At 42.9% G+C, this 12,923-nt stretch overlaps 1 protein-coding gene across 1 annotated transcript; it reads left to right on the top strand.

Annotated features, from left to right (window-relative positions):
• The first annotated feature begins 83 nt into the window (after positions 1 to 83).
• On the top strand, positions 84 to 12,663 carry cs (citrate synthase). Its single transcript, XM_070967814.1, has 11 exons — positions 84 to 261; positions 2,916 to 2,966; positions 3,250 to 3,357; positions 4,112 to 4,177; positions 4,486 to 4,617; positions 5,509 to 5,697; positions 5,961 to 6,160; positions 8,081 to 8,210; positions 9,574 to 9,675; positions 10,212 to 10,421; positions 10,522 to 12,663. The coding sequence occupies exons 1-11, from the start codon at positions 211 to 213 to the stop codon at positions 10,690 to 10,692; spliced, it is 1,410 nt and encodes a 469-aa protein (XP_070823915.1). The 5' UTR covers positions 84 to 210; the 3' UTR covers positions 10,693 to 12,663.
• Positions 12,664 to 12,923: the final 260 nt, after the last annotated feature.

Consider the following 12,923-nt stretch of genomic DNA (forward strand, 5'->3'; position numbering starts at 1 on the left):
AGCAAATGGCCCTCTAACCAATCCAATCCAGATACGCTGTTGAACCGACCCAGCCTATCGTCCAATCAACAATGCTGCTGCTTGCGGGCCAGAATCCCTCTTCAACCTTCTGCTTTCTGGAGGGGCACCTTCAACCAACTCCGCGGTGCACTGGCAGCGGCTTCTTTAGTTGTAAAGAATAAGAGGAAATAAGACTTTTACACAGACACAATGTCCTTCCTGACGGTCAGCAGGTTAGCACCCAAACTGCTCAATTCAAAGGTAAGAGAACTAGAAACGGCCTCGATGCCGCTTTGTCACAACTGTGCACGGTACCTTGGGAGCTAACGTTAGATTAGCCGGCTGACGACGTAATGGCAAACTAGTCAATGCTAGCTAGCATAGCATAGCTAACCGCATTGTGAAATTCTGTTGAGTAAGAGCGTGGCAGGTAATTGCTAAAACAATGGGAATGTTTTAGAGAGTACCCGGCATTTCTCATCGTTTTATAAAGGAATATCGAAACGTTCGCATTGAATTGTTTGTGAACTTGTGTCTTGCTAGCTAACGTTAGCATAGGAACCGTTGCTATCTGTTGGCCTGGTATGTCAACGCCTGACATGTTTCTTGAACCAGTGGTGACTAGACCTCGTTAACGTGGTGATACGGCTTCTCTTGTCCAGTTTCTTTGTTATTAACAAAGATAATAATTTTTTTTTGATCCGTTACAGATACGATGTAATTGCTTTTAGACCCGGCTTCACCAGCCTCGTTGACCTTCACGTTAAGATTTCAGCCAATTATCTAATGGCACCTCACTTGATGAAGTCCTGGAATATTTTGTTCGATCTCCAAAATGTAAGAGTTATATAGTACTGGAGAAACTAGTGTTTACTGTATTCTGACATCTAACACCAGCTAAAACGTGTGATCTCCGTAGGCAGATTTTAGCATTTTAGCATGTGATTAGGAGATAGGAATTGCTCTAAGAGTAATTTAATAATTGTTACACCTGGCTATATGCTGGCGTATGCTTTGGCCAGGCCACCTGCCAGTAATGAAGTAAGTTGCCCTCCATGCTGACCCAACCTACTGTCTTACTCCACTGACCTCCCAGCCCAGACTGTGTACACTTAATGACCCTCATATCAATTTCTGTCATCCATCACTGAAGAATTTTTGATAACCTACCCCCTACCCCATCTTCCAAGCAAGTAATCAGTGCCTAAATGGCGTCCTGCACACACTGGATGGGGGTTATGTCCCTGTTGTCAGTCTAGTAATTAGAAATATGTTGAAATAACCCGTATCACACTCAAAATTTCTCACTTATCATTTGGAATCTTTGTTCAGGAGAGTTATCGTACGTTGACCATAAAGTCTTTTGCCTTAGTAGTATGACTGAAAATCATGTGATTGACAGGATGGGGGACAAGGACAGAGCGGAAATGTTGATTCAACTAATGCTTAATATAATTTTTTTTTTTTTAATTTTAAAGATTAATATAGAATAAATGCAGTGTTTCTTACATCTAACTATTAAGGTGTCCTTAACAGACTCAAGGTGTGTGCGTTTGCTCCTACAAAGATTCCCCTTCAAGCCAGGTTTTATGTTTATTTTTGTTTACTTAACAAAATAAGTCAATAATAAATACATTATTTAGTGTAATTAGACCTTTCTGGGTTGACTCCAATACCCTTCTGTCCAGTGTAGTTACATTAACCTTTCTCCAAGGCAGGAAGCTGACGGTGACCGAGTGAAACTGGCGCTCTATATTTAAGACCCTGAGCTGTTATGTAATCTCTCAGCTGTGTAGTGTGTTTGTCGTGACGTAAGATCCTACCTTTTGTTTCGGTGAGCCCTGTCAGTCCTTTATCCACTCTCACCAGTTGTGGTTGTGGGAAGGGGATCCCGTTTGGGAACAGAGCCAGCTGTCCCCTGTCCCCCAGACTCCTCCCTCTCCCATTGATGATTTTAATAAGATGACAGAGGAGTCCTGTTTCTGTGGTGAGCACCAGCCGGCTCAACTTCTCACTACTGTCACTGAGCTTACTAGCCACCAAACACTTTCATAACCAGAGCCAGTAGTTTTTTAATCTCTCCTACGTCCCCCCTTGTCTTGTCCCAGCTCCAATAACAGTCTGAGGCTTAAGAACCAAGCACCATTAATTATACAGAAATGTCTGTTTTCTCGGTGGAATACGTTATATATTTTTTCCGCTTATCTGTGCATTTTTTTTTTCACAATTATGGGAAACTCGAAAGCATGTGACCTCTTCAATCAATCGTACATTCTGATATTGTAGATTGGTGATGGTGTGTCTGGTCTTTTTACTCTTCAATAGAAGTGGAACAATACGCGCCTGACTCTGAACGTCTTCATTGTCAATCAATTACAAGACTTCAGTTTGTTAAAAGATTGACAGGCACAGTCTTCACCTCTGTAGTTATTCATTGCAGCTGTTAGTAGTCATCTGCCCAGTCATCTTATGCAGAGGGGAGAATGAAGTCAGTACGGGGAAGGCTTAACTGAGATCCTTGATGATTTTCTAGCATTAACCCCAGTCATGCCCTGAAGGGCAAATGCTCACAGCCGTAGCTCTGTGTAAAATAATCACATAGAAACTGTATTTATAATGTTAAGAACTGGTCTGTAGATGTTGCTCACTGCTCAAAAATGAGCATGATGAATTTAAAGTCTGCCTTTTGGTTTACTCAGTCCATAGATGTTAACTGGAGGACCATCAACAAAAAGCACTGCAGTCCCCTGTGTAGGAAGTCAGTTGTCCAGAATATTTTGAGCTGCCGCAAGGTGGTCTCAGTTCAGCAGATATTAACAGGCTTGAAGTGCGGCTCTGCCTTTAAATTTTTTATTAGGGTTTGTGGTTGTGCCACTAATAATCCAAATCTTCTTATTTTTTTGTCTATTCTACAGAATGCCACCTACTTCCTTGTGGCTGCCAGAAATGCCAGCGCATCAACAACAGTAAGCACACTCTGTTCATATTCAGTGTTGTCAGCTTGCTTCACTTTCCCACATCACTTTTCTGCAGTTGAAGTGGTAATCTCTGAGCAGTATTTGGAAAAGGCACTGGTTGTAGCTGTGCTTTTGTGAGTATTAATAGAACATGCTGACCGTTGTGGAGCTACAGATTAATGTGTTTCTGAAAATGTTTACATATAGCCTGTTTAATGAACTCCAGTTCACGCCAGAAGAATGTGTTTTATTTTGACATTCAATGCCTGACTTAAATATTGTACTTTTACAGAATCTGAAGGATGTTCTGTCAGACCTTATCCCTAAAGAGCAGACCAGAATCAAGAACTTTAAGCAACAGTATGGCAAAACCAACATAGGACAGGTTACTGTTGACATGGTGAGTAACTCTTGACATGCTGAACAAAATAAAGTGAATGTTGCATGTGCCAATGGGTCAGAATAGAACGAGAACCATAAATCAACGAGAACCATAAATCAATGAGAAACAAAGCCGCTATATTAATGGAGGAAGGAGGTTGTCGGTGTTCAACCATGATTAGATTAGAAGAGGAACATTGCCCTCACCCAATCTTGGTCAGCCCAGCCTGATTTACTGTGTCAGGTATCACTGTTCGGTCATCTCTGTCAGAGGTCACAACATGAAGCTGGACTGTTTCCTGCCAGCGGAGACTTTTTAGCTGACTCACTCAACCTCTACTGTCACTGCCAACTCGCACTGCTCCCATTTATTCATACACACACACACAAGTGTAACAACTGCATCATCCTGTGTATCACCTCTGACCTCTGGCTTGTAGCCGTGGAGATTTTTGGAGTTGTCTAAGATCCTGACGTGGGTCTGTTTCACTTTCAACAAGAAGTAAGCTTTCAGATTTGGCCTGTCTAAGTGCATTTTCTTATATCAAAGCATGATATTACATACTGATCATCATGTAGGATTTAGGTTATTTCTTCCTGTCTTTGGAAAGGACTGGGCAGCCATTGATAACCAAGATTGTGGAGCTTTAGTCAGTCAGAGTAGTCAGTAGATCATAGCTGTGAAGGTCCAGTGTTACATAATTGTTGTTACTGCAAACACACAGCTGTTTCCAAAAGGTCATGTCTCTGTATGCTTTTGTTTTCACCCACAGGTCTATGGAGGTATGAGAGGGATGAAGGGTCTGGTGTACGAGACCTCCGTATTGGATCCTGAGGAGGTAGGTATACCTCAAAAGTGAAAAGTATTGTGATTTTTAAAGCGGTTTTATCATTTGAACACCCCTGATTTGCCTGCCTCACAGGCACTTTCTGTGATTGCTTTCTTACTGAAGCTGAGATCTTTCAGTGCCAGAGTGGGATTGCTCTCTTGTATCCTGTCAGCAGGCCACCACAGGGAATGAGATATTGAATTATCCAAATTCATTGGATGGCTCATGTTGGCAGCTTGCGGACACTCACTTTGATGGGGCATTTCGGGATAATTTGAATTCGTATCTTCACTCCCCCTCTCTCCTTTGATACACAGGGCATCCGCTTCCGGGGCTACAGCATTCCAGAGTGCCAGAAGTTGCTCCCTAAAGCTCCAGGAGGTCAGGAGCCGCTGCCTGAGGGCCTCTTCTGGTTGCTGGTCACAGGACAGGTGCCCACTGAGGAGCAGGTGAGTGGGACAGGAGCACTGGAGCGGCAGAGGTTATTGGACACTAGAGTTATAATGAGGGAGGGCTGTGCAGCTGTTCATTGTCTCCATCCATCTGTCAGCGCCCGTGCTCAGACACCGCCTGTCTGATTTTGACATAATCCACACTGATTCAGCATTTTCAAAACTGCTTCTTCCTGCAGAATAATAAATGTAGACAAAGGTGAGTTATGAGCTTAAAGAGGAACATAATACTGTGTGAGGGGCAGCATGATTACTGTTGACTTGTTATAATAATGCAAATGTTACAAATGTTTATGCGATGTTACATTTTTATGTATGACTTAAGAACACCGTCTTACTTAAGTGGAAGCAGAGACAGTGTCTACCGTAAATAGGCTATATATTGCTGCCAGCTATCACCTCAAACAGTGATATGAGGATTATGCGACTGATAAGCGTTCTCCTTTTAGCTGATCTCAACATTTCAGATAAGGAATAGCCTCTTTACCCTTTGTTCTTTGATATAATTAGTTTAACCCATATGCTACTGATTCAAAGAAGTCAGCTCAGGAGGATCGGTTAGATCAAAGTTTTTCCTCCCTGACCGAAAGTTTTTATCGTTAGTAGGAAAGTAAAATTGAAACTAAACCTGTGTATGTGTGCATGGTCAGCAACTTGTAAAATCTGATGCATAGTTTGTGTTCGACTGTCTCTGTCTGTGATTTTGACAGACAGGGTCGTCAAAACTGTCAATCTGTTGTTACCTGTCACTTTAATTGTAATTTTTTGGAAAACTTTAGTCGCTGATGGAAAAATATTCGGTTACGTGACCCCTGACCTGCTATAGAAAGTGCAGAAAAGGGAATATTTCAGGTCACCCACTTGTGTTGCTTCTTGCCTCTGCTCCAGGTGAACTGGGTGTCCAAAGAGTGGGCGAAGAGAGCAGCGCTTCCCTCTCATGTTGTCACCATGCTGGATAACTTCCCCACAAACCTCCACCCCATGTCCCAGTTCAGCGCTGCCATCACAGCCCTGAACAGTGAGAGCAGCTTTGCTCGGGCCTACTCTGAGGGTGTCCACAAGTCCAAGTACTGGGAGGTGAGTTTACATCTGCACACACACAAAACCATCATCTTCACAGGCTGGTGGCTAAATGTCCGCATTGAAATATGTGGACTATTAGATGGATTGCCAGTGAGTGCTGTACAGACATTCATGGCCCTAAGATGATCAGTCATTTTTACCTCAATCCAACAATGTTGTTTTCTGTTGTACAACCTCACAGGGCTGCTAGCAGAGCTGTAGGATTTTGGCCTGGTTTCATGTATTCTTTCCAAATCCTTTTACCTTTGTTCTCCTAGTTTGTCTATGAAGACTCCATGGACTTGATTGCCAAGCTGCCCTGCATTGCTGCCAAGATCTACCGTAACCTGTATCGCGAAGGCAGCAGTATCGGAGCCATCGACTCCAACCTGGACTGGTCCCACAACTTCACCAACATGCTGGGCTACAGTGATGCCCAGTTCACTGAGCTAATGAGGCTCTACCTCACCATCCACAGGTGCGGCTTGAAACGTGCCTATCAGATTAGAAACTGTCGTTGATTTTTGATTCTCAGCGTTTTTCACAGGATCTGCTTCAGTTTCTAGTCACACTTTGCAATTTTTTTTATAAACATATATTTATTGACATTTTAACTTAGATACAAAATGTACATAAACATACAATATGAACTATAACAACCCCACCCCAACCCACCCACCAAGCATCTCATCAATCAAATGAAAAATAAGAAAGTAAGAATACATAGAATTACAAATTAAATACATAGTGCAGTGCTATTAATATGTCTACAGACAACCCAGAGAACAACATAGCCAGTGTAGAGCAAGGCATGCAAGTATTATTGCAATGAGCCTAACATCACACTTTGCAATTTTAATGTAAGTTAAACGTCAAGCTTGAAGCAGAATTTAGATGATGTCCACTTCGAACAGTGGATCTTTTTATTTCCCCAAGGACTAAGATGATATTAAGCTTATTTATGGATTTTTACAGAAAAAAGAATCAAAGGGATAACATGTTGAAGTGAAACACTTAAATCTAACAAACACTTAATTCCAAAAAAAGTTAGGTCGCTGTATAAAACGTGAATAAAACATAGAATTTGCTAATCCTCTTTGACAAATGTTCAGATGAAAACAGCACAAATTCAACCTCAACTTCATAGATTTGTGTAAATATCTGCTTATTCTGAATCTGATGCAGCAGCACATTTCAAACACGTCGGGACAGGAGCAACTAAAGACTGGGAAAGATGTGGAACGCTCCAAAATCACCTGTTTGGATCATTCCACAGGTAAACAGGTTCATTGGTGACAGGTGATAGCATCATGATTGGTATGAGGGGCATCCTGGAAAGGCTCAGTCGTTCACAAGCGAGGTTGACTGCTTTGTGAACACATGATTGGATGAAGCATATTACTACATGGATTCAGTGACACTTTGAAAAACAGCTGTTGTTAAACACAGTTTGTTTGCAGGTGACTGAATTCTGGTTTTATTTACATTTTACACAATGTCCCAGCTGTTTTGGAATCAGGGTTTTGTATCAAAAGATTGATAAAGGCGTGTAATGTCCTTAATTTCACAAGATAAAATAAACATTTTGTAATCCATCCATCCATCCATCCATTTTCTATACGCCTGTCCCTTTCGGGTTGCGGGGGGGCTGGAACCTATCCCAGCTGTCAACGGGCGAGAGGCGGGGTACACCCTGGACTGGTCGCCAGTCGATAGCAGGGCCATTTTCCAATCCGTTTGACTGAAACATAACACTTGAGCCTTAAATAATGAGCGTGATGTGACTGGAGGATTCCTTCCTTTAAACCCTGTAGCAGCAGATTCTGCCGCAAAGTTGAGCTCAGTGTAAAAATCATTTGGATTTAGACCTTTAAACATTTAGTGTGAGATTGTTCATTAACTCAGAGCACCTTGCTTGAGGGTGCATTGGTCTTGGTTGTTTAGTCATGTCATGTCATGTACATGTATGGGCATGTCAGCCAAAGTTCACAGGAGGATCCTCACTCATGCAGTCATCTGTGTGGTGCTACTGCTCCTGTTCCGCACTGACAACACCTCTGCTGTCCTGACCTGACTGCATACCACATGAGTTCAAATGGTTTCGTTTAATTAATACCGGATGTTATTTTACACAGCCTGTAATTTGTTTAGGCATCAAACCTGATCACCAAGCAGAATACATGCAGCCAAAGCGACGAGAGCGTTGTGAGTTCTCTCTGGTGAATATTTCACATTCAAGCTGCACAGGGAGGAGCACAGGTAATGTTCAGACATGCAGAGGAGGTAAACAGCCACTCTTCCCACGTCAGTCAGTGATTGGACAGCAGTGTCCAACAAACAGGGTTGTAGTTTAGTCAATGTTTGATTTGTAACTTCTTTTTTTTTTTGTAATCTACAGTGACCATGAAGGAGGCAACGTCAGTGCCCACACCAGCCACTTGGTGGGCAGCGCCCTGTCTGACCCATACCTGTCCTTCTCCGCTGCCATGAATGGTTTGGCTGGTCCTCTGCATGGCCTGGCTAACCAGGTTTGTACCAAGCAAACCATTGTTTTCAGCACATTGTCCCATATGGAAGAGATGCAGCTTTGCTGGTTTGAAGGGTTTGTGGAAGGCAGAGCTCACTGGGATCCCTCCAGTAGTCTCCCAGTAGGCCTTTTACACAGAAGACATTTGTGATGGGATCTGGGAAAACCAGCACATGTTGAGATTTTACCTTTTGGAGATTTTAATATCACCTAGAAGCTTATTTTGAGCTCTTTTCAATGTCAGATGTTCTTATTATTTTTATGTCTGGTTTGTATTAAGTGTTATGATCACTCAAAGTCAGCTGATCAGCAGGATTTTTTGAAGAAGAATTTTGAGAAAAACAGGTTTAAAGACAAGGATTGTAAATCAGAACACAAGCAGCTACCTCAAACTCTCTCCGTCTCTGAAGCTTCGACATCTGCGCATTAATGTGACTTCGTCTTCATGCAAATTGTGACGTCGCAAATTGTTAGCAGTGCTTTCAATAACAATTCGCGACAATGTCACAATTTGCGGGACGTGTGAAAAGTAATGGAAATGCTGAAACTGAAATAGGTTTAATAAATCTGATGATGGATGAGTTCCATTTAGCTGCTTCACTTTACAGTCCTGGTATTGTGCATGCTGGCTTACTGGGACATGAACAGAATGGAGCCATTGTTAATGTTATTAGTAACACCTGTGCTCTTCTCACTATGACAAGTCAAAGTGTCTGTGGTGAAAAAAGCCTGTTGAAACAGTTTAATGCCAGCTCTTTTCACACAATGTGACAATTCAGGTTTGATTTTTATTTTTTTATCCTCACTACTGTGACACATGTGAACACAGCAGCTGAACAGCACAGAGGATGAACTGCAAAACTTAATTCAGAGTTGAATGACTGCTAATCTCCACGGCTTGTTTTCCAGTCACCCCTGCAGCTCACACGTGCCAAAGCTCCCTGTTCCACCTTCCATTTTACCATCTGTTTTATTGTTAACTAATCAGTTGTATTAGTATTCTTAACTGTATTACTGGTTGTATGATTTGGCTGTATTTTTTTGAGTCTTGACAGCATGCCCAAGCCATTCCCACCAATGAGCAATCAGATGAGAGTTTTGGCTCTCATTTAATTCCTAGTTTGCTCACACACTGATGATTTTGACATGTTGCCAGAGTTTTATAGTGAAATGACTTCGGGCTTCTTTCAAATGTGATGCCAGCATTGAAAATTCCCAAGACACAAACAGAAGAGAGCGTGTGTCAGCCTGTTCACGCGTTTCTGCCACACTCCCCTGCTGTGGTATTTTTTGTATTTACACTGTACACTGGTTTGAAGTTCAGTTTCGACTCATCAACGTGTGTTTTCTTCTGCGTCGCACAGGAGGTGCTGGTGTGGCTGACTGCCTTGCAGAAGGAAATGGGTGGAGAAGTGTCTGATGAGAGGATGAGGGATTACATCTGGAACACGCTCAAGTCTGGAAGGGTAAAGACACTTCAGCCAGTTCACGATGAACTCGTTCTTTGAACTCATAAAATCGGGATGAACCTGGTGGGGATGTCAGGACTCAATTCTGCCACACTGCCGTTGATTTTTTTTGTTTTGAAGGATGGCTTTGCTCCTGGAGCTTTTCAGTCCATTTTGCTACATGTAAACACAGCAATCACGCTCGGGGGCGTTGGTACAGCGATCCCATCAGAGCCCATCTCTCAGGCAGCACATTTCCTAAAACAGTTGTATCAAATTACTTCCTGAATGAGAACAAAGCAAATGAACTTTGCATAAAATTCAAATTTGGTGAATTCTTTCTGTTCTTCCTTGCTTGACACAGCTTATGTCTTTTTATTTTTGATAAACAACTGCTCAAAAACTGTTGCACAAAGATGATAACCAGCTGGAGTTGCAAGATCTCAGCACAGTTCAGAAGTTGAGGGACATTTGTCCTCTCTCTCTCTCTCTCTCTCTCTCTCTCTCTCTCTCTCTCTCTCTCTCTCTCTCTCTCTCTCTCTCTCTCTCCACAGGTGGTGCCAGGCTATGGCCATGCTGTCCTGAGGAAGACTGACCCACGTTACACCTGCCAGCGGGAGTTTGCCCAGAAGCACCTGCCCAACGACCCCATGTTCAAGTTGGTTTCCCAGCTTTATAAGATTGTGCCCAATGTGCTGCTGGAGCAGGGTAAGGCCAAGAACCCCTGGCCCAATGTTGATGCCCACAGTGGGGTGCTGCTGCAGGTGAGACGCTCATGGTGGCTTTAAATCACACATTTGGCAACTTATGTTTGCAAATACAGGCCCTGACATGCCTGTCTGTGTCCCCCCCCCGTCTGTGCAGTACTATGGAATGACTGAGATGAATTACTACACCGTGCTGTTCGGCGTGTCCCGAGCCCTCGGCGTGCTCGCCCAGCTGGTGTGGAGTAGAGCCCTGGGCTTCCCCCTGGAGCGCCCCAAGTCCATGAGCACAGATGGACTGATGACACTGGTGGGAGCCAAGTCAGGCTGAAGAACCACCTGAAAGGAGCCGGGGGTTAGTGTGAAGGGTGGGAGGAGGTGGAAATATCAAAACACAGACATAAAGTTGACCCCCTGTCATTTCCAACCCCAGGGATTCAATGGGATTCAAAGAGACAGTACGCTTTTAATGTCATTTCACAAAAGAAGGGCCTTTTTAAATCGCCACACGCTTAGTGTTCACGTGTGTTCAGTTGACCACTCGCACGTTTTCCCAGCATGGCTCCATGCTTGGAACATGAGAGGTGAAAACATGAGACACACATACATGTAACCCATCGTAGGCTCAAACTATGTTCCAGTAGAAGTCTGCTAGCATCGCTAAGATTTTCCCCAGTGCAGCGCCTGCGTGTTTGTCATTGGGCACGGCGTCTAAGCTATGAATAGGCAGTGGCATTCAAAGGGAATTGTGGGAGTGAATTATACCCCCTTTGTTTAAAGATCTAAAGTTCAACACCTGACTCGACCTTTGCTGCTTTTGGCTGATGCAGTGATTTGTTATGTAGGATATCTCCAAGCAAAAGACCTTTCCCCCCCAGTTAAGACTCTCAGCTCAGTTTCTTCTATGGAGTTTTCCCAGACATCATCCCACCCAGTCAATCCCTGCGCTTCACTCCCATTTATGACACTCCAGTTCAGACAAAAAAATAAAAGGTCCTCACAATTAAAATTCACAAGCTGTTCAGGATATACATTCAAAAACACGAAGCTCAGTTAAAAGATACTGCCCCTTTAAATCTTTGGTGTCCTCTTCTTCTCCAACATGTTTTTTTTTTCTTTTTAATCATGACCTGTGTTCCCTCTATGATCAAAATAACTGTTTTGTCTGTAGGGAAACTATTTTCCTCCGCTCCTTTCCTTTCCGTTAACTTGCTTTACTATTTTTAATGGGTCTCTGCTCAAACAGTCTTCAGGTTGGTAGAGAATCATGAATAATGTACAGTGACGGTGATAATTAAGATGTGAGCAAAGGGTGTTGTAATTGGCAGCCTGTGGTAAATCCTTAAGAGCAAGCTTGAATAAAACATGGGATGGGAGTCGGGGGGGGGGGGGGGGGGGGCTTTGTGATTGTCAAAGTCCTTTCTTATTTGAGTGTATGTTTGTTACTTTATCCCCACAGGAGAGCGCTTTAAACATCCACTACTCCAAAATGAGCACTTGCTTGATTGGATTTCCTAATTCGTAGCGGTAGAACCCTCCCAGTTTGATTGTGTCCCTTTTACAGTTTTTTTTGGTGTTGAATATGTATAAAACTATAATCTTTGGGTTCTCATTATGTGGTTTTATTTATACTTTGTGTACATAGGTATATATATGTATAGCTTGAATGTATGAGCTCTGTGCGATCACTTGCTTGTAATAACCACAATGATTACCGTAGTTTACCACCAGCGTCGTGGTGTCCAGTCCCACTGTCGTGTTCAGTCCCGCTGGTCACTGTGAAATTTCGACAACGAACAAAAAGAAAAGCCGCAGCTATCTTGTACATACACGATTTCTCGCCTATCTCCGTGGGCTAAACAGGTGCTGTCTTTCAGGTGTTTTCACTTCAATGATTCAAGCTTGCTCTTAAGCGCCAGGTTTGTCAACACTCCATTTTTGTGTAGTTAAAGCTCTCATCTTTTTTTTTTTTTTCTTCTTTCTTTCAACCCGTTCTCGCTGTGTTAGTCAGTAGTTCACTCAGCTGCTTGAAGCTCTGTTACTACCTTCCAGCTTCATCAGCCATGTTTATGTTGCGTGTTGTGTTCTTCCGCGTTGTGGCTAAAGAGACGTGGTTATTTTGATCGTAGAGGAGCATGAAGGTCGTACATGATAACTGGGAGAATTCATTGCAGATGGATTCATCAGAGAAACTCTTGGGGGATGGGGCTGGATGGGTCAAATGGGCAAGAAAAGCTTTGAAGAGCAAATATTGGAAAATCTAACAAAAAGTGAAAAATAATAAAGGTTTTTATTAACACTTCTTGGTCTGGTTTTGTTCATAGTGTAGAAAACCGCCTGTAAAACAGAGCGGACCACCTGCTTTTCCAAATGATGAAATCTAGAGCTGAATACAAAATCCCCTGAAAAGCGAGGTCAGTGTCCGCTCAGCTGACGGACGATTCTTCCTCTCTGGCTTTTACGAGAATTCCTGTCATGTCTGTAACTTCTGCTCCGTTAAAGAGTCACGAGTCCCTTTTGTTGAGGACACAGCTGACTCGGACAAAATCAGTATTTCTAGCA

The sequence above is a fragment of the Chaetodon trifascialis genome, chromosome 8, assembly GCF_039877785.1.
Source record: "Chaetodon trifascialis isolate fChaTrf1 chromosome 8, fChaTrf1.hap1, whole genome shotgun sequence".
In the NCBI taxonomy this organism is placed as follows: domain Eukaryota; kingdom Metazoa; phylum Chordata; class Actinopteri; order Chaetodontiformes; family Chaetodontidae; genus Chaetodon; species Chaetodon trifascialis.